At 36.9% G+C, this 23,036-nt stretch overlaps 1 protein-coding gene across 18 annotated transcripts in view; it reads left to right on the top strand.

Annotated features, from left to right (window-relative positions):
- The window catches only part of LOC143230083 (uncharacterized), a 180,340-nt gene that overhangs the window by 88,738 nt on the left and 68,566 nt on the right, over positions 1-23,036 (top strand). For all 18 annotated transcript variants that reach the window (XM_076463106.1, XM_076463100.1, XM_076463103.1 and 15 more), the window contains 2 exons: positions 3,020-3,111; positions 5,114-5,217. In XM_076463106.1, the coding sequence (XP_076319221.1) occupies positions 3,020-3,111; positions 5,114-5,217 (196 nt within the window). The remainder of the gene's footprint in view (positions 1-3,019; positions 3,112-5,113; positions 5,218-23,036) is intronic.

The following is a 23,036-nucleotide window of genomic DNA, read 5'->3' on the forward strand; positions in this document are numbered from 1 at the left end:
AGATTAACCAAGACTCAGTGATAAATATATAGAGGGTTTAGTATGTTAAGTCAAAAATATTCTAAATAAGGTGGTACCTCGGTTCTCAAACTTAATCTGTTACAGAAGGCTGTTTGAAAACCGAATCAAGTTTTCCCACAAGAAATACTGTAAGTTAAATTAATCCGTTACAGACTTCCAAAAATTACACATTATGAAGCATTTTAAGTAAAAATATTGCTTATTTATACCTGTATAAGAATACTTACATGCATAAAGTCAACCACAAAAACTATAAACACAATAAAAAAAGAATAAATGAAAATTTAACTCCACTTTACCTGTGCTGAGGAGAGCTGATGGCATAAGTGAAAGGTGGTGAGGAACGTAGAGAGTAGGAGGGTTATTATTGTTTGGGAATCACCTTCCATAAAACGTCAGGTAATTATCCTTCTGGGTTCTTTATATACAAAAGCGGCCGTTTGGGTTGAGAAAATATTTTACATAGAAGAAGTAACAACGGATCTTCTTGTCATCGTCAGGTAAACGTCAGTTTACCTGAAGAGAGAAACGTTGGCTTCTTCTATGTAAAATATTTTCTCAACCCAAACGAGCCTGCATATAAATTCTCAACAAGTGGGTTTTCGACATCACTTCTGGGGTTCTGTCTCTTTGCACTGTTACAACCTGCTTGAGACTCACTGGACCTATTTCTCATTAGAAACTTGTCAAATGAGGTTTGTTTCTGCCTGCATTTTAAAATGTTTCTGAAGTAAGACATGACATTGTCATTGAAAAGGTTTATGTTTTAGTTTGCTTTAGCTTTGTCAGGGTGAAATTTTTCCACAAAACTTTGTAACTCTCCCCATTTTCCACACATTTCCTTGTTTAGTGAACTAGGAACATCCTCCCTTCCATCCTCCTCATCTGAAGACACTTCCTCAGTTGCCTTCTGTTGCTGCTTCTTCTGAAGGTCTTGGAGTTCTTCCATGGTGAGCTCAGTGTTGTGGTCTTCCACCAACTCCTCCACATCATCACCACTCACATTCAAGCCTTCAAAGTCTCTATCTGCTACTGAATCTGGCCACAATTTCTTCCAGGCTGAGTTCATGGTCCTCAAAGACACTTCCCTCCAGGCTTTGTCTATGATCCTAAAGCAATGGAGGATATTAAAGTGATTTTTCCAGAACTCTCTGAGGGTTAACTCTGTGTCAGAGGTCACTTCAAAGCACCTTTGAAACAGTGCTTTGGTGTAGAGTTTCTTGAACTTTGATATAACCTTCTGGTCCATGGGCTGAATGAGAGGAGTCATGTTACAAATTTATCAGCAGCATCTTTGGGGGCAAGAGCTTCACTGTAATGAAACTGTGAGACCATCTCACAAATGATGGTCTCAGAAATGCTATCACCAGCTAACTGTTTTTTGTTTACCCAAATCAACAACAGTTTTTCTACCTCTTCCATTGTTTGTGATCTGTGTTTCATAAGCACTGTCACTCCTTTTGCAACATCAGCTCCTTTGATGACCTCTTTATTCTTCAGTATTGTGCAGACTGTAGACTTTGCCATACCAAACTGTGTAGCAAGGTCAGACATGTAAACACCACTCTCATACTTCACTATGAGATCTTTTTTCACCTCTATTGTGGCTCTAACAACTTTTCTCTTTTGGTTTGCTGCTTTCATTATCCTTCTTTGACCCCATGGTAGATTATTTAATCAGAATATTTAGAAAAACAAAATGATAAAAGAGAACGTTCACAGCAGATTTTAGCGGGGGTGTGGACTGAGCGATAGGTGTGGGCAAAATCTTTTGGGAAGCTTGGTGTGGGCCGAAAATGGTCAAAGGGTCAGTTGGGTTATTTTGGGGGTTCGGGACACAACAGCTTGGTTCAGGAACCAAGTTTATGTTTGAAAACCGAATTGTTTGAGAAGGGAGTTGTTCGAGAACCAAGGTACCACTGTATGCAAAACAGTAAGTCACGTGGTAGCCACAGCTAATATAAAGTAAGGATGGAACAGCCTGCATAAGAAGTATTTTGACCCTTTTTAGCATTTAATATGTAGTGTGATGCTATCAAAAATTTATTGGTTTTGAGAAGTGTATGTGACATACCTTATAGGCATAAAATACTTATACATTCAGATCTTTTAAATGTGTTCAGATCAGGGATTTAGTGTTTTGAAGATAGGAATATCCTTTATATTTAACAGCATTGGTTAATAAAGGAAATTTAATAAACTTTTAGGAACCAGCATCTAGTTATACAACAGACATGTTAAGCAAAGTGCAGCAAATTGTAACACATGGTAATTTATAAATACATAGATCAGTGACAGAAGCCACCCATTAGTATGATCAAGAATGTCTGGAAAGGTGAACAAATCATACATACTCAAATTGCTTTTACAAAACATCTTTTCATTGTTCAAGCACTTGGAGAATGAAGCAGGTATCCATGTTGTTACATAGAAAGACATACTTGCCAAGTTGCAAGATGCAGCATCTATGGATTATTGTTTAATTGGACTGTTGAAACAGCCACTGGAAAACATTTTTACCTTCATATACTAGATGTATTATGGAAAGCATGCAAGAACTAGTGTTACGCTTTTGACGTGACAACTGTATAATGACGCTTTTTGCAATGCTTCAGGGCTCTTGTGAAAATGCATAGTTATCAGATAGAGTATAAACAAGTGTGGTAACGGACACTAATTATGTGGTGAGGCTCCAACATAATTTTACTGTAATGTACTCAACCTCTTTATTCATTATTGAAACCTTAAATAAAATAATCATTCCAAAGTTTATAAGAAAAATTGAATGTGCATTTGTGTAAATAAAGATTATAACTAATTGTCATCAAACATGAAGAACTTGAGGTTTATTTGTGTAATTTAATGTTAGAAAAGTATTTTTAAAATAAACTCTCGGTTGTAAATTACCAATATATTAAATACACTTCTGTTGAATAGATTTTGAAATTTGAAATTTTTAACAAGTTGTAAGAACTTAAAATACAATTATTTTTTTCAGTTTTAACAAGTGGATGATGAATGACAACTACAATCCATGGGGAAGAAGTGGAGCTGGGGCTCCATTGAGAGATACAAAGGGAAATGTTATCAGTGAGGCTTGGTTGTTTTTTGTTTAATGAAAAGTTTTATCGTTATTATAATATTTTTTATTTTAGGTAGATGTTTTCTAAACATACAAGTATCCCAATATATGTATTTATATTGTATTTAGGAAATCACTTTGTGAGTCTCTTAGTATGGAACATTTTAATGTACTATCTTTTAGTGATTTCTCTACTGACTGAATAACTACATAGCTCTTGTTGAATAAAGACTTTTAATTATTTCATTACACAGATTCAAACTGAAGTCATTTCATTATAGAGATTCAGTCTCAAGTTGTTTATCTTGTTGCACAGATTCTGGATCAAGTCATTTACTTTGTTACACAGATTCAGACTAAAGTTTATTTCATTGTACAGATTCAGGCTCAAGTCTTCTATTTTATTACACAGATTCAGGATCAAATCGTTTTTGTCATTACACAGTTCAGACTAAAGTTGTTTATTTCATTACACAGATTCAGACTCAAGTCATTTATTTTATTACAGAGATTCAGTCTCAAGTTTTTTATTTTGTTACACAGATTTAAACTATTGTTTATTTTGTAACACAGATTCAGACTCAGATTGTTTATTTTGTTACTCAGATTGAGGCTTAAATCACTGCCACAGAAAGCTTGAGTTCAAATTTAACCATGTGTGACTTAAAATCAGATTTGAACATTTAAGTATTTTAACTCAATAATTATGATAGTTCCACATTCTTATACACAATAACTTCTACTTTTGAAGCCATCCAGAAGTAACAAAACATTTTCCTTCGTTCTGGTATAAACTGTTTGTTACTGTGCAACACAAAGTAACTGTTCCTGTTGGTGTTGCAAAATGACATTAAATGTCTTGCATCTATTTTCCCTATGCAACTATGACTTCTGCTATGCCTATAATTGCAGTGTATGGCCTTGAAAATTACTCACAACATATACTAATGTCAAAGTCATGTTAAATGTGTGAAAGACTGCAGAAAAACTAGGGAAATATTTAACTTTATCAAGCATCTTGTACACATTCATCCAGACAAGTGATTTAGGCCAAGTACCATTTTTTTAAGATTTCGAAGGTTCGTTTACTAAATCACCATGTCTCTTTACCATGACAAAACTAATTTATTCATTCTCCAAATATAGTCTGAATGTAATATAATGTTTATTGAAACTTATTACCTCGGTGCTGTTGGTATTTTTTACTATTTAAATGGCCCAAAGCAGTTCAAATATAAACAGTCTTTAGATTCATGTAATAAGTGTAAGTAAGTTCGGGACTTACAACCTAGACTGAAAGTACACTGACTCAAACTTGCACACCAGTGATTCATACTTGACTACAGTTCTGATGACTGCACAACTCTTACTGTGCAAATAGATATTTCACGACTGCTGACATCTTCCACAAAATAACACCTTTCTTTTTAGAGCAAGTTGTTGGTAGATTATGGTGGTAATATATGAACAAGGTTTTCAGTAACAGTTTTTCATGTCAGTAAAATTTTATCCAACAAATATGTTAGATTTCAGACTATTTTTTCTTGTTCACATTTTGCTGAGGGCACAGGATGGGAGCTGTATTAAAATGTCCTGAAATATGTTCATTGTAACTCACCCAGTGTTCTATGTTATATTTTATTAAAATGTCCTGAAATAGATTCATTGTAACTCACCCAGTGTTCTATGTTATATTTTATTAAAATGTCCTGAAATAGGTTCATTGTAACTCACCCAGTGTTCTATGTTATATTTTATTAAAATGTCCTGAAATAGGTTCATTGTAACTCACCCAGTGTTCTATGTTATATTTTATTAAAATGTCCTGAAATAGGTTCATTGTAACTCACCCAGTGTTCTATGTTATATTTTATTAAAATGTCCTGAAATAGGTTCATTGTAACTCACCCAGTTATCCTTTCTGCAGCAATAATAACAAAACGTAACATGCTTTGTAAATGTATCTCTATATTATTAACATTTTTATATGTTATTCTTATTTCCTCTTAGCTTCCAGAAAATCAAAGATTAGAAATTTTGGAACCAGTTATTCAACCAATTCATCATTTTCAGTTACCAAAGAAGATCAATATAAAGAAGAGCTCAAAAAACAGGTTTGTTGAATTTTATGAACAAGTCCTAGTTGTGTTGTTTTTACCATGTGCTTATTTCATTATTAAGAACAAACAGTGGTCTGATATGTGTAACGAATGGAAACTTTACTGTGTAAACCTTTCCTACCTGGTTTTTCACGTTATTATGGCAACAAAATAATAACATCAAGTTTTGAAACATTATGGATGATCTTTTCCCACATATTACCTCAAAGTAAAATTATAACTGAAATGTTGACATTTAAACTTTCTTGTGTAACTTTTATTAACACTTATTTTGAATAAATTAAAAAAGATGGAATTTGCTAGCACTAATATTGAGTTTTGTCTCCTGTTTTAGTTATTATTGAAATGGTGGAAATCAATAAATTTCCCACCTGCATAGAAACAGTTTGTCAAAGGACAAACCTAGGTCAAATGTACTATGACTTTGCAGTCATTTGAGGCTTATTTTTGCCAAATACTTTCAAAAATGTGAAGTTTTGATGCTGATGATATAAACAATTAAAATTCAACCATCCACATATTTTATTTTACAGTTTTCAGGCTTAAGCAGCTAGAAATTTATATTATATATATAATCTGAATTTTGAAACTTGGAATATTTTTATTCCTTGCAATCTGTATGTTTCCTCCATTTATACTGTAAAGTTGAAAAATTCCTTACAACATTAGTAATGGTTTTCTATTATTTGTATGTCACAGAAAGGTAACTTAATGTTTTCTTCCATGTTTTCTTTTCCCAACACAGTACATAACCTCCTCTCACATTTAACTATCTTGCTTTGGTGTGCCTTCTATATACAAACTTCTTCACTCACCACTATTTTCGAGGTTTCCACCTAATCTCACATGTTTCTATAAGATATTACTGCATTGTTGTACTCAAATGAGCACATAACAACTCTCCAACAATAGGAGTATTAATTACTTCCTGACACAGCTGTCTCCTTCTGTACTTATTGCTCAATTATCACTTCTTGATTTCATACTTGTATATTAAGGTGTTTTTGTTTTGCTCTCTTGAGATTTCTCAACATCAAAGATTGTTTGAAGTAGTCTGTCAAACCAATTGTTGTGAAAATAGTTTTGGTTTTCTTTTTAAACAATTCTATCTCTGCAAGACTCTACTACCTGCTACATAAAACCTGTTGTTTCCTCTGACATCATTATGGTAGTCTGTCTAAAGTGAACAAAGTCCAGATATTCAACACTGAACAACATGGAAACAAATGTCTCTTGCTCTGTAATTTGTGCTGTAGAAAATAGGAACTGAAGTCTGCAGAAAGTGGAAATAAAAACAAAAGACATTTTCACACTGGTTGGTATTGTTGATAGTACAAAAAGGACAAGACTGACATCCAAATTTACAAACATATCTTATAGCATAAACGTGCATACACCTTGACATTCTATGTCCATCTGTGACTTATTCTCAGATACATTACCTGTTTTCACTCTTATTTCTCACATTAGCTCTCTCCTCTACTTTCTGGTTGTTTTCCACTATACATTATTTTTTCCTACTCATTATTTCCTACCTGATTGGGCCATTAATATTGTTCTCCTTACCCTTATTCTACCTCATTTTGATCCTTCGGTTATCTGTTCTTCATACCATTTGTCCCTTAAAACTTAAGTTTTGATACTCACTGTTCTGATGTGTATGCCTAAGGTTATTTGTTCATTCTGTTCCATTACTGGTACATCTTTCTAGATATAGAAGATATTTATTTGCAATATATAATACCAAATTCAATCCTGTAACTCTTTCTTCTATTCTCATTTTTATTTTCTTCAAAATTTCAGTCACATTCTCTGTCCTCTTTGTGATTATTTGGCCCAGATTTTTGTCCTTCATGGTTCCTGATCTCACCTCCTTCTTCTGTGGAATCTCCATCTACTCATGACTTTTCTCCTGTGACTCTCACTGGATGGGCCCAATAGCTTATCCATTTGGCATCTTCTTTGACAAAGAAGAAATGTCACTGGAGAAGCATTTTTACACTTCCAGGTGTTGTCGTCCCTTCAGATTCGTTACCTAACTCTCCAGTTGGCTGCTCACTTTCTCTTCCCTGATGCCAATGTGGTAAGTCTATAGATTTACAGTGCTAAAATTAGGGGTTTGTTTACCCTCAGCAGATGCAACACTTAGCTTAATGTGGCATTGCTATAAAAATTATCCACACACATATGCAAATTGCTTACTTTCATCATCATCTATTGGAGAAGATTGTGTCAGGCTGGTATTTGTATGACCTCTCACACCTCCTTTACTCACCCCCACAGTATGGATTCCTGTATGTGGTGAGAGGACCTCCCAGGGAAGGTTCTGTTCTTTCAGTTTACCTCCTCTGAGATCAAAACATCTATTCCTATGTTTGCCATGCATGGTGACCCATGAAGAGGAGGAGAGGATCCTGGTGGTTGAGGGGTTCAACCCTAACACTCCACTATGGCCTTAAATTCTTGCAGATGGGTGACCTTGGGGTGGTTCCCACTAGGATCAATCAGCTGGTCTGCTTGCGCTAGGGTCAACCAAGTACCAGCGTTGGATGTTCTCAACAGGTGTTGTGGACATTGTATCTGATGCTGGTGTTCAGGTATAGTGCTCACAAAACCCTGCTGTTGCTGCAGTGTCCTTGTTTGATATTGTAGTGCATCCCCTCCATGGTGGGTGGGATCAGTGAGCAACGAAACATTCTTTTTATATGATGGATCCTTCAAATAAAAACTTAAATAAAATAGTGAAAAAACAGTCCATAGGTAAATGACCACATCTTGAAGATTCAGAGCAGCAATCCTCAACATCTGTAACATTTGTACCTCATTTTCTTATATTACATTCTCTTTAAGGAAAATCTTTAGGGCAAATGTCTCCCTTTTTTTTATCCAGAAGGGACTAGAGGGACTTGCTCGCTCTCCAAAGTCAGTCAAAAAGCTTTGCTCTGGTAATATATTGGTGGAAACATCCACATCTAAACACAGTGAACTCCTCTTACATTCAAAGGTGATTGGGGATATACCCATTGAGGTTATGCTTCAGGCTATTTTAATCTCATCATGAGGAGTTATTGTTGAGAGGGATATGAAGAACATCCCCAAGTTGGAGATTTTCACTGATTTTTTCACCAAAGGAGTTTATGCAGTGAGGCATATCTCCACTCACAAAGATGGAATTATGATGCTGACCAGTGTCCTCATTTTAACATTTACATCACCATGTCCACCAGCCACAATCAAGGCAGGTTATCTTAATTGCAGGGTATGGCTATGCATTCCAAACCCTCTCAGATGTTTCTAGTGTCAGTGGTTTGGTCACTCTAAAACATCATGTTGTGGTTCCTTGACATGTGCTCGTTGTGGTGGCAAGGACCACGATGACTGTGAGTATTGAACAGGCCCTTACTGCATCATTTGCAATGGCTTTTACCCATCCTACTTTCATTCTTACCCTAAGTGGTTGGAAGAAAAAGAGGTGCAGCATTTGAAAACAGCTCAAAATACTATTTACCCTGAAGCTCAAAAGTTGCTCTCCACCACTTCATCTTGGCCATAGGCTCCTGCACTTCATTCCACTACTACAGTGGGAGTGCAGATGGATCTCTCTGTGCCTCCAAAAGAATCGTTCTCAAACCATATGAAAAATCTTTTGACCTCCATGGTTAAAAAAGTTGATGAATCAATGTTGACACCCATCTCTGTCTCTACCATTCATTCAAGCAAACCCCAAGATCAACTTCCTTTGATTTCATTTCCTCAGGTACATCTTCCACTCCAAGATGCAAAACGATCATTCGTTCACATCCTCAGTCGCAAGAATCCTCTTCCAACAGCAAAGACCTACCCAGTCGACCCAGGGCAGGATCTATGAAGATTGATAGACCTCCCTCGAATAAAGGCAGTAAAGAAAAAATACTTGGTCATAAACAGAAGGGTTCTCCACCCAATTTGCTTATACATAAATAAAAATGACCATCTTGATACAATGGAATTGTCGAGGTTTATGTTCTAATCTGGATGACATCAAAACACTGATTGCTTCCTACCATCCTGTATGTATTTCCTTACAGGAAACATTTCTGAAACCTGCCAATACAGTCAACTTTCAGCAGTTTTTTTTTACAGAAATGACAGGCTGTGTGATGGATGAGTGCATGGAGAGGTGGCACTGTTGGTTGAGCAACATGTGCCCACCTTGTCTCTGCCACTCGAGACACCCTTGGAGGCCGTAGCCATCTGTGTTTCCTTGGGTCATACCATCACTGTTTGTTCTCTCTACCTGTTGCCTGGAGAGATATATGATCAATCAGACCTTGATGCTCTCATTGAATATGTGTCGTCTCCCTTTTTAATCTTTTGGGACTTTAATGGACATCATCCCGCCTAGGGAGGACTGATATTGATAGGAGGGATTGCTCCATAGAGCGTATGCTATCAGATCATAACCTTTCTCTTTTCAGTACTGGTTCTTATACTTATTTTCATGCACCTAGTCAGTCTTTTACTGCAATTGATCTCTCAATTTGCTCCTCTTCACTATTCTCCCACTTTTCATAAAGGTTGACAATAACCCACGAGGCAGTGATCATTTTCCTATACATTTGAGAGAGACAGTGGAAGCTGGATCAAGCCAACAGGTCCTCTTTCACTGCTCTCAAAGAACTTGATCCTGTGGCAGCAGTGTCTGACTGTATTATACGGGTAGCTGCTCAATGTGTTCCTAAAATCTCACATGTTTTTCATGATATCCTTGTCCATGGTGGAATTCTGCCTGCCACATGGCTTAGAAGGCTCAAAAATGGGCCTGGGATACTTTTTGTAGGTATTCCACACTTTCAATCTTGCTCTCTGATAGCCAGGTAGTAGCTGATACCCGGAGCATTGCTGATCCTCCAGGTGAAAGCTTTGGTCAAGTATCTAGCACTTCTGCTTCATCCTTCACCTTCTTAGCCAAAAAGACTTTTTTTTGGGGGCAGACCAATCACCTCTTTCCTTTTGAGATGATTGTCTCTTTGACTATAGTTGCTACTTTACACTGGTGGAACTCAAACTAGCCCTTCATCGGTCTGGCAGTACATCAGTTGAACCTGATGATGTGCACTATGAGTTGCTGTGCCTTCTATCTCCTACTTCTCTTGTTATTTTTCTGACTGTTTGTAACCAGCTCTGGAAGAAGAATGTTTTTTCTTATGCCTGGTGCCAGGTTATTATACTACCTTTCTGGGAAAAATCCCAAGATTCCTTCAAAGAACTGTCCAATTGCTTTGAAGAGCTATCTCTGTAAAGCCTTGGAGAGGATGGTTAATGCTTGTCTTGTTTGGTTCCTCGAATCAAGTGTTGTTTCCGATGACAGCACTCCACCATGAACCACCTGATACGACTTGGAACATCAATCAGAGAAGCTTTTCTCAAAAGACAACATCTTATATCAATATTCTTTGACCTTGAGAAGGCTAATAATATTACATGGAGGTATGGCATTTTGCAAGACTTCCATTTTTATGGGTTACATGGTCATTTGCCCATTTTTACTAAAAAATGTTTTAATGGACAGGTTTGACACTTTCCCGTTCTTTTCTACAGGAACTTGGAGTTCCTCAGGGCTCTGTTTTTGAGTGTCACACTTTTCAGTATAAAGATTAATGTTATCACAGAACAACTCCCTCTTACTGTTGCAAATGGGCTCTGTGTTGATGACTTTCACATCTCATGTCATCTTTAAGTCATCTGAGAAAAGCAGATACTCCCGATGGGAAGTACCATCTTTTATTTCTTGAACATCTTTCGAACAATCCTTCCATTCCTATTTATACGGATGATTCGAAATCAGGTGACTCTGTGGGCTCTGCCATGGTTTGTTGTGGTTCGGTTGCTGTGCACAGAATCCCCTCTACAGCTTCTGTGTTCACTGCTTAACTGTATGCTATTTCTCTTGCCCTGGATCATATAGAAGTTAAGCAGTACTCAAACTGCGCTATTTATACTGACTTGCTTAGTTTTCTACTGGCCCTGGAATTGCTTCACGTGGTTCACACTCTGTTCTCACCGATATTCAAAACTGACTGGCCCATTTCTCTTTAACATCTACTTCTATCCAGTTTTTCTGGATACTGGGCCATGTTGGTATTTGCAGGAATGGGCTTGCTGACACTGCAGCTAAATCTGTCTGCTCTGGTGCTGTCACTGCTGTGCCTGTTCTATCAAGTACTATGGTCCTATATTCAAGACTCATCTATGTGCCAGTTGGCAGTCGACTTGGAGTGAGCAAAGTGAAAATAAGCTTTTCCAAATAAAACCCTTTATTAGACTTTGGGTGTCTTGTTTGTATAAGAATTGGAAAGAGGAAATTGTTCAAACTAGATTTCACACTGGTTATATAACTCATTGTTTTCTTTTATCTGGGACTGATGCACCAGTGTGTTGTCTGTGTGACATTCTGGTCACAGTAAGCCACATTTTACTGTTTTTCCATCGTTACAACTTTCAGCGACAGCACCATTTTAAACATGTTTTTTTCTCAAGGTTTATCCATAAATTGGACAGTATCATTGGTGATGGTGACACTGTCCACCTTTCAAGTGTTTATTGGACAGTGTTATTGGTGATGGTGACACTGTCCACCTTTCAAGTGTTCATTGGACAGTGTTATTGGTGATGGTAACACTGTCCACCTTACAAGTGTTTATTGGACAATATCATTGGTGATGGTGACACTGTCCATCTTACAAGTGTTTATTGGACAGTGTTATTGGTGATGGTGACATTGTCTACCTTACAAGTGTTTATTGGACAGTATCATTGGTGATGGTGACACTGTCTACCTAACAAGTGTTTATTGGACAGTGTATTGGTGATGGTGACACTGTCCACCTTACAAGTGTTTATTGGACAGTATCATTAGTGATGGTGACACTGTCCACCTTACAAGTGTTTATTGGACAGTATCATTGGTGATGGTGACATTGTCCACCTTACAAGTGTTTATTGGACAGTATCATTGGGGATGGTGACATTGTCCACCTTACAAGAGTTTATTGGACAGTATTATTGGTGATGGTGACATTGTCCACCTTACAAGTGTTTATTGGACAGTGTTATTGGTGATGGTGACACTGTCCACCTTGCAAGTGTTTATTGGACAGTATCATTGGTGATGGTGACACTGTCCATCTTACAAGTGTTTATTGGACAGTGTTATTGGTGATGGTGACATTGTCCACCTTACAAATGTTTTTAGTTTTTAAATGCTATTAATCTTTATAATGCTATTTAAGTTTTTAATTTATACATTAGACATTTTTTAATGTGATTCTCTTTAAGAACTGAAGTACAACTAGTTCAATTTGAAATTTAAAAATGGCTGTAACGTCAAATAACTCAAAACCAGGACTGAAAAGGCAAAATTCAGGTGACTAACGATGATGTTTGAACTTACCTGTTGGTCATCCTGGCAAGTTATAATAATTAAAATTATGCTCCAAAAAGTCCTTTACAACCTGTATTACTGTAATTTTTTTCTCACTGTTGTAAACTAGATATAAAAATTGTATTTAGTGTTATTTATGTTTTTAATTCAAAAATTAAAATTTGTTTTGTTTTACCTTGATTTCTTTTTACTAATTTTACTTTATTTTTAACTTTTTACCAGATGTTTGGTGCAAATAGCGTAGTTGCTTTGTGCCATAAAATGCCAAACCATCCAATCAACCTTTGCATGCTGTCTCTATCATCTTCCTTGTTAGGCTACAGTCTGCTTTTATTCATTATTCTTCACATACCATACTATCTTCAACTGAATTTGTTGTTTTCTTACCTTCTTTTTACAGAATCATCTAGTCTCTTACAGTAATCTACACATTTGAAAGTCTTGGCTACCAGGGTATACTTAACTAAAATATTTATGCTGTAGGGCTATCCTGCTCTGATAGTGTTCACCCATGAGATAAGGTTTTCTGCAACTACTCAAGATGTCCTCATGGTACTCATTATCTGAAATAAGGCCTGAGTTAGACCATACCCACTTATGGATTAGCAAGAGTAAAGCAGGCATGCCTAATTCAAAATCTAGTAATAGCCTACTTTTAAAAATAAGGTTTTCATTATCCCCTTTGCACTGTCTGAAGGTGATGCACTCCTTTGGACTCCCCACCATCCCCTTTGCACTGTCTGAGGGTGATGCACTCCTTTGGACTCCCTACCATCCCCTTTGTGCTGTCTGAAGGTGATGCACTCCTTTGGACTCCCCACCATCCCCTTTGCACTGTCTGAGGGTGATGCACTCCTTTGGACTCCCCACCATCCCCTTTGTGCTGTCTGAAGCTGATGCACTCCTTTGGACTCCCCACCATCCCCTTTGTGCTGTCTGAAGGTGATGCACTCCTTTGGACTGTCTGAGGGTGATGCACTCCTTTGGGCTCCCCACCATGCTTTCATTCCCCTCTTTTATTTTCAACTAGCTGCTGGGATGGTATACCATGGATAATGTTTTATAAGCATGACTATTTCCATTCAGAATAGAATAAGGTAGTGACATTCTATCTGCATACCATCCTGCTAGTATTCAGGTTGTCTGATGTTGGATTGATGCAGAAATATACAATGGGTTCCTCCATCATTCCAACATGGGATTCTAGCTAGATGTGAGAAGAAGCTACATATCATATTGGTAGTTAACATTTTCTAACACTGAAAATTTATTTCTAATAAATACCTACTTTTCCTCACAGTTCCAACCTTATTTTCCTCCCCACTACAGGTGCATCTTACTTTCTTATCTGATCTCAAAGTGATAATCGAACAATCATTATACAGGGAGCCAACTGCACTAGAGGGCTATATCACACTACTGTTGTTAGATGTTTTTTACATTCTCTTTTGCATCACAAATGCTACATTATCACATCAAGATCCAGGAAATTAGGTGGGAACCTCAAACCCATTGGCAAATGAAACTTTCCAGTATGGTACACTATCTTGGCCCACATAAATAACTATTCTCATTCAGTGCTACCCTCTCTATGTAAAATGGTTTTTTTTTTAACATGCCATAAGCCTTGAACTGTTATGTACTTTACAGTCAAATTGTTATCAGTAAGAGTGAGATACATTCGTCTGATGATGTGACTCCCTCTATTCAATTCAGCGAAACTGTCACTTCTCATTTGGGCTTTACTGTAACGTTTAGTTTGCACTCTCTTCAAGTGTTTTTTTTTAATTGTTGTTCTATCTTTGTAACCAATATACTTTTTTATTATGCAATAGTGATAATTGTAATTTGTTGAGTTATTTCATATTTCTAACCACTTACAGAGATTATTATTTTATTATAAAATCTTTTTATTTATTTCTGCCAACATAGTTGTGTTTGGTTATTCATTTTGAATTCTAAGGTACTACTTTGGAGGTTACATGTTCTATCAGCTCATTTACACAGGCTTTAGATAGTGGTTAAGGACAATAGAATGTGTAAAGTAGATGTGAATGGGGCCCACTCAGGGTCCTTTTCATTTGAGGCAGGAATCCTGAATAATTTAGAAGAATACTGCCAGAAATATAGAATACAAATTAATATTCCAAAACCAAGTAATACTATTCAACAGATTAAATAAACTGAAAAAGATCCACCAGAGTTAAACATGAACGAATCACTTTTACTGACTGCTACTTCTGCTAAATTTTTAGGATTAACTTATGATACCAAATTAACGTGGATATAGTATACCAACAATATCCTGACTAGAATCTGTAAAAGAGCAAATTATGCAAGAAGTCTTTCAGTTAAAAAAAAGGTACATCACCTGATAATATAATAAAATCTACAAAATGTACATTAGACCTATAATAGAATACGCATGTCCTGTCTGGATAAACATAACACAAACAACAAAAAATACAATATTCAATCTTAACTTCAACCTATAAAGTACCACGTAGCACTTCATCCACATTCATACACAAGCATACAAACATAGAGACAATATCTGAAAGACTCTTGCATAATAAACTAAACTATTTTAGTAAGAATTGGCATAAAAATGATATAATGTGTTGATCTCGACAGTTACTACATACATGATGAACATAGTCCTAAGTACCTCTCTCCTATAAATGTATATTTAAGGAATATAAATCAAGCTGGCCACCATGCACTAGACGTGATGAACATAGTCCTGAGTACTCTCTCCTATAAATATATATTTAAGGAATATAAATCAAGCTGGCCACCATGCACTAGATGTGATGAACATAGTCCTTAGTACCTCTCTCCTATAAATATATATTTAAGGAATATAAATCAAGCTGGCCACCATGCACTAGACGTGATGAACATAGTCCTGAGTACCTCTCTCCTATAAATATATATTTAAGGAATATACATCAAGCTGGCCACCATGCACTAGACGTGATGAACATAGTCCTTAGTACCTCTCTCCTATAAATATATATTTAAGGAATGTAAATCAAGCTGGCCACCATGCACTAGACATGATGAACATAGTCCTGAGTACCTCTCTCCTATAAATATATATTTAAGGAATATACATCAAGCTGGCCACCATGCACTAGCCGTGATGAACATAGTCCTTAGTACCTCTCTCCTATAAATATATATTTAAGGAATATAAATCAAGCTGGCCACCATGCACTACACGTGATGAACATAGTCCTTAGTACCTCTCTCCTATAAATTTATATTTAAGGAATATAAATCAAGCTGGCCACCATGCACTACACGTGATGAACATAGTCCTGAGTACCTCTCTCCTATAAATGGGATCTTGGGACACTACTCTTTGTTTACCGTGCACTGCTAATAGGAACGTATGGTTATGTCTTTTCCTCCACCTTTCTGTTTTTTGGGGGCTACACCTGTACATTTAGCATCACTTGAGGTATCTTCAATGTTATATTAACATTTCTTTTCATTGCTTTTCTGTTTAATTCTGAAACATTGTCATCTTTATTTATTGCACATGTCTTACATCTTCCCTTCTTTTATCTGCTTGACATGTGGATTTTTCCATTTGTTATCTATGCATGGTAGTGATCAGCCCTACCTCAATCACTTCTTGGATCTTTCTTATTTTAATTCATTTCTTTGATCACATTTATATAGGCTATTTCTGCAGAACTGAGAATATCCATGGAAGACATTCTTATTTTCGATTTCTTGGAATGCTGTCTTAAATTATTTCACCATTTGATTTGATACCAGTTTTGTGCCTTGCCCTATGGATGTTCCATGTCTTTTGTCAGATTATCTGCATATTTCTTAACCTCCATATTTTAGGGGATTTTATCAACACCATTAATTGGATATCTGGCTTAAGTTAGCTCTTTTCAAATGGAGTAGTCTTAATATACTCACCTGCTCCCTCTACAGTCAGTTTGTTGAATTTTCCAGCTGGATAAATTAATTATATTACGAACCATCAGTTTTTCTTCTCAAATGTATTTGATGGATTTTCTTTTATCCAAGTCATTTTGATTCACTACCTTACTGCTTGTGTGGTGCTGATGCATCGGGAGTTTGGGTTTTTATGGAAGCACTTCTCCCTCTGGGTCTAGCACATTTACTGATCTTTTCAGGAGATGCTGCATGACACATATGTTTTGTGTAAGGGGGTCCTTTGTATTTTCCTCCCAACTTCCATTCTTCTCTCTTCTACTATATGCATTTGTGGTTAAAAATATCCCATGACATTTAATTTACTGTTTCTCTCCTCTCTTCTGTATTTTTTCTCTGCCCTGATGCTTATCTCTAAAGGTGAGAGGCATAGTCAGTAGGAGGCTTCAGAACAGTGGTCTACACACACAGTCTTATCACCTTCACACCTGGTGCTTCTGCCTGTTCATTATGCTTCACTTCATTCACTTTTTTTTGTTCAGGCTCCACTTATCATGTTTCATTCTGACTGTTTTACAGTGATGTCTTATATCACTCATTCTGACTGTTTGACAGTGGCGCCTTATATCGCTTCGTTCTGACTTTTTTGACAGTGGCATTTTATATCGCTCATTCTGATTGTTTGACAGTGGCATCTTATATCACTCATTCTGACTGTTTGACAGTGGTGTCTTATATCACTCATTCTGACTGTTTGACAGTGGTGTCTTATATCACTCATTCTGACTGTTTGACAGTAGTGTCTTATATTGCTCATTCTGACTGTTTGACAGTGGCAACTTATATCACTCATTCTGACTGTTTGACAGTGGCGTCTTATATCGCTCATACTGACTGTTTGACAGTGGCGTCTTATATCACTCATTCTGACTGTTTGACAGTGGCGTCTTATATCGCTCATTCTGACTGTTTGACAGTGGCGTCTTATATCGCTCATTCTGACTGTTTGACAGTGGCGTCTTATATCACTCATTCTGACTGTTTGACAGTGGCGTCTTATATCGCTCATCTGACTGTTTGACAGTGGCGTCTTATATCGCTCATTCTGACTGTTTGACAGTGGCGTCTTATATCGCTCATTCTGACTGGTTGACAGTGGCGTCTTATATCGCTCATTCTGACTGGTTGACAGTGGCGTCTTATATCGCTCATTCTGACTATTTGACAGTGGCGTCTTATATTGCTCATTCTGACTATTTGACAGTGGCGTCTTATATCGCTCATACTGACTGTTTGACAGTGGCATCTTATATCGCTCATTCTGACTGTTTGACAGTGGCGTCTTATATCGCTCATTCTGACTGTTTGACAGTGGCGTCTTATATCGCTCATTCTGACTGTTTGACAGTGGCGTCTTATATCGCTCATTCTGACTGTTTGACAGTGGCGTCTTATATCGCTCATTCTGACTGTTTGACAGTGGCGTCTTTTATCGCTCATTCTGACTGTTTGACAGTGGTGTCTTATATTGCTCATTCTGACTGTTTGACAGTGGCGTCTTATATCGCTCATTCTGACTGTTTGACAGTGGCGTCTTATATCACTCATTCTGACTGTTTGACAGTGGTGTCTTATATCACTCATTCTGACTGTTTGACAGTGGTGTCTCATATTGCTCATTCTCTCAATACATTCAGATAGTATTAGATCCAGTTTAAAACGTTTGTTTCTTTCTCATTTTATCAGTCTTCTTCCCAAAATGTTAGTTCATTTATGTCACTCAAGGTCATGTCTTTCTGGTTGATTCTTCCTAGCTGGTAGAGATCTGGTTTCCTGTGACTGGGGTTTGATATGTTTTTGTTTTTAATCAGTTTTATTAACCAACTTTTAGGAGTCTTCTATGGTATATTTGACTTTCTTGCCATTGTCCACGTTTATTTTTGTTCAGATACAAATGATCCTCTCTGTCAAGTGCATGCTGTGGGTTCCTTTATTGCTTTCAAGGCTTCTTTTCATTTAATCCATTCCTCATGGTTTCATTCCCTTTCAGCACTCTTTTAGCTGTATTTTTTCTTCCTTCCTACCTTACCCCATTGGTTTGTACTGTGATTCAATTGGTCTTTTATTCCTTGTCTGTTTATTTCTGTCATCAGTTCCTGGTGTCTTCATGCCAATCAAACACTTACTTTTTACCCTGCATATAAACCCTGTTGTCTGTTGGAGGTATTTGTGTATCAGGCACTGGGACTGCATCTCGTACACTTTTCTATGCTTTGGGTAGTTGTTTCTTCTTTGTAGTGATACTTTATATCATATTTTCTCCTCCTTTTCTTCCAGCAGAGTGTAAGAGTTCTTACCACTTTCCAATTCCAAGTTGCTAGAGTAGTGGACCATGGGAGGCATCCTCTTGAATGTGATAATGATGAAACTATTCAGTTAAAAGTAGGGCAATAGTTTTCTGTTGATGAAGATGACAAGGTGTCCTCCAATCTGATGCTCCATCACTTTATGAGGTTTTCTGAAAGGATGTGGTAGCCTTGGAGTGAGCCATCAACATCACAGCTCACCCCTTCTGTTGAGATCTCTCATCCTACCCCCATGTGGATATCAGTTTCTGGTGGCTGGGTTTTTAGATTCAGAGCTGAACCAATCAACATAAGTCCTCACACATGTATTAAAGGTGTCTCTATTTCCTCAGTCAGTTATACTGTTGTTCCTCCATCTGTGTTGTGGGTCAAAATGAAAGATCATGTTGATTAATGTTGTTCTTCCTTTTACACCATCCGTCAGTGATTTTATTATACTGAGGGTGGTATTGTACTTTGGACAGTTCCTTTCAGATTGGTTATGAGGGAGATAGTTTACATTACAGAGACATCTTTATGATACCAGTTGTCCAGGTTTTGGGTTCCTGGATCAGAGGATTTCTCATATTGCTAACATGTGTCCTACTTATATATCAGGGGGTGTGAGACTCCCTCCAGTCTACTGAACTTGAGGTGAAAATGGTATGTTCCTCTTTCCTACCACCACATGATTGTTGGTACCTGATGGCTGAGTTTTGGATTGTAGTTGACTTATAGATAGTATGTTCCTCTTTTCTACCACCACATGATTGTTGGTACCTGATGGCTGAGTTTTGGATTGTAATTGACTTATAGATAGTATGTTCCTCTTTCCTACCACCACATGATTGTTGGTACCTGATGGCTGAGTTTTGGATTGTAGTTGACTTATAGATAGTATGTTCCTCTTTCCTACCACCACATGATTGTTGGTACCTGATGGCTGAGTTTTGGATTGTAGTTGACTTATAGATGGTATGTTCCTCTTTACTACCACCACATGATTGTTGGTACCTGATGGCTGAGTTTTGGATTGTAGTTGACTTATAGATAGTATGTTCCTCTTTCCTACCACCACATGATTGTTGGTACCTGATGGCTGAGTTTTGGATTGTAGTTGACTTATAGATAGTATGTTCCTCTTTCCTACCACCACATGATTGTTGGTACCTGATGGCTGAGTTTTGGATTGTAGTTGACTTATAGATGGTATGTTCCTCTTTCCTACCACCACATGATTGTTGGTAACTGATGGCTGAGTTTTGGATTGTAGTTGACTTATAGATAGTATGTTCCTCTTTCCTACCACCACATGATTGTTGGTACCTGATGGCTGAGTTTTGGATTGTAGTTGACTTATAGATAGTATGTTCCTCTTTCCTACCACCACATGATTGTTGGTACCTGATGGCTGAGTTTTGGATTGTAGTTGACTTATAGATGGTATGTTCCTCTTTCCTACCACCACATGATTGTTGGTACCTGATGGCTGAGTTTTGGATTGTAGTTGACTTATAGATAGTATGTTCCTCTTTCCTACCACCACATGATTGTTGGTACCTGATGGCTGAGTTTTGGATTGTAGTTGACTTGCTGTATAAAGTCAGTGATGCTGTAGTCACTCTTTGCCTGGGGGTAAATCCTTTTACTTCCACCCACATTCCAGTACTCTGTGGAGTTTAGATTTGTTATGATGGTTCTGATACCTATCCCACTATTGTTTTCTCCTATAGAGATGTGCTTCCACCTTTTTGTATTCATGTCTATGACACCTTATTCCAAACTGGATTAAGAGTATACCTGATACAGATGTGGTGCTGTCTCCTACGTATGATCCTCTCATGTTTTTATGGTGTTTTTCATATTATTTTGAGGAATGCATCTTTCTTTGTCCCTCACACTAGTTTGTTCACTTATTCAGTGTGGAATTCTAGCTATTTATGTGATCTTAGGAAGTGTCTCATATCAAAAGTTATAATCTTTCTACACTGAAAATATATTCACAATAGGCACCTATCTCACACTTCCCACTGAAAGCTGCTACTTACATTTTCTGCCAAAACTTGAAGAAATAGCTCAGTAGAATCAAATATAGGGAGTCACATGCATCAGGAGTGTGTGTCATACTCTTATTGGTGAAGGGTTGTCACATGATCATTTACATGCAAGATGCATTTGAACAGTTTGATTGTAAGGTACATGGGAGCTTAAGACTTGTGGCACGCACGTACTCTTTTTTGAGATACAAAGGGTAGTACTGAACAAGAACAGCTATTTATGTGAGAGGAAATACGTTCCTATTGGAAATATATTTTTAATAGAGGAAAATTATAACTTTCACTTACAGAGTACTGCACTGATACAAGAAACTAGATGAGGGTGGGGTGAGTATCTATTGGAAATATATTTTTAGTGTTACAGGTGTTTACTGAAGTGATTGTTTTGGTAATTAACTTTCTGTTTACAAGAGAACACAAGTTTTGAAATAAAGAGACACAAGTACTATTTATTTATATTAGTTTGAATACTTCAGACATTTATTTATTGTACCACTTCTTTCAAGGAAATGCCCTAAAGCATGACATTACCAGGTGTAACATAGTACATGTAAAAGAACTGACTTCCAGCTTGAAGTGCCTATATTTCAGTTACGAGTCAACTAGTGGAACCTTTGTTGTAAGATTAAGGAGTGACATCTAAACACTGAAACTAGTTAATAATGATTACTCTTTTATTTTTAACAAAGGTAATAAGTGAATTGTTCAGAAAGATGAAGTACTGCTAACCCACTGATAGATAAGTGAACTGTTCTGAAAGATGAAGTACTGCTAACCCACTGATAGATAAGTGAACTTTTCTGAAAAATGAATATTGCTAACCCATTGATAGATAAGTGAACTGTTCTGAAAGATGAAGTACTGCTAACCCACTGATAGATAAGTGAACTGTTCTGAAAGATGAAGTACTGCTAACCCACTGATAGATAAGTGAACTGTTCTGAAAGATGAAGTATTGCTAACCCAATGATAGATAAGTGAACTGTTCTGAAACATGAAGTACTGCTAACCCATTGATAGATAAGTGAACTGTTCTAAAAGATGAAGTATTGCTAACCCATTGATAGATAAGTGAACTGTTCTGAAAGATGAAGTATTGCTAACCCACTGATAGATAAGTGAACTGTTCTGAAAGATGAAGTATTGCTAACCCATTGATAGATAAGTGAACTGTTCTGAAAGATGAAGTACTGCTAACTCACTGATAGATAAGTGAACTGTTCTGAAAGATGAAGTATTGCTAACCCAATGATAGATAAGTGAACTGTTCTGAAACATGAAGTACTGCTAACCCATTGATAGATAAGTGAACTGTTCTAAAAGATGAAGTATTGCTAACCCATTGATAGATAAGTGAACTGTTCTGAAAGATGAAGTATTGCTAACCCATTCATAGATAAGTGAACTGTTCTGAAAGATGAAGTACTGCTAACTCACTGATAGACAAGTGAACTGTTCTGAAAGATGAAGTATTGCTAACCCACTGATAGATAAGTGAACTGTTCTAAAAGATGAAGTACTGCTAACCCACTGATAGATAAGTGAACTGTTCTGAAAGATGAAGTACTGCTAACCCACTGATAGATAAGTGAACTGTTCTGAAAGATGAAGTATTGCTAACCCAATGATAGATAAGTGAACTGTTCTGAAACATGAAGTACTGCTAACCCATTGATAGATAAGTGAACTGTTCTAAAAGATGAAGTATTGCTAACCCATTGATAGATAAGTGAACTGTTCTGAAAGATGAAGTATTGCTAACCCACTGATAGATAAGTGAACTGTTCTGAAAGATGAAGTATTGCTAACCCATTGATAGATAAGTGAACTGTTCTGAAAGATGAAGTACTGCTAACCCAATGATAGATAAGTGAACTGTTCTGAAACATGAAGTACTGCTAACCCATTGATAGATAAGTGAACTGTTCTAAAAGATGAAGTATTGCTAACCCATTGATAGATAAGTGAACTGTTCTGAAAGATGAAGTATTGCTAACCCACTGATAGATAAGTGAACTGTTCTGAAAGATGAAGTATTGCTAACCCATTGATAGATAAGTGAACTGT

Source organism: Tachypleus tridentatus, chromosome 10 (genome assembly GCF_004210375.1).
Source record: "Tachypleus tridentatus isolate NWPU-2018 chromosome 10, ASM421037v1, whole genome shotgun sequence".
Lineage (NCBI taxonomy): Eukaryota > Metazoa > Arthropoda > Merostomata > Xiphosura > Limulidae > Tachypleus > Tachypleus tridentatus.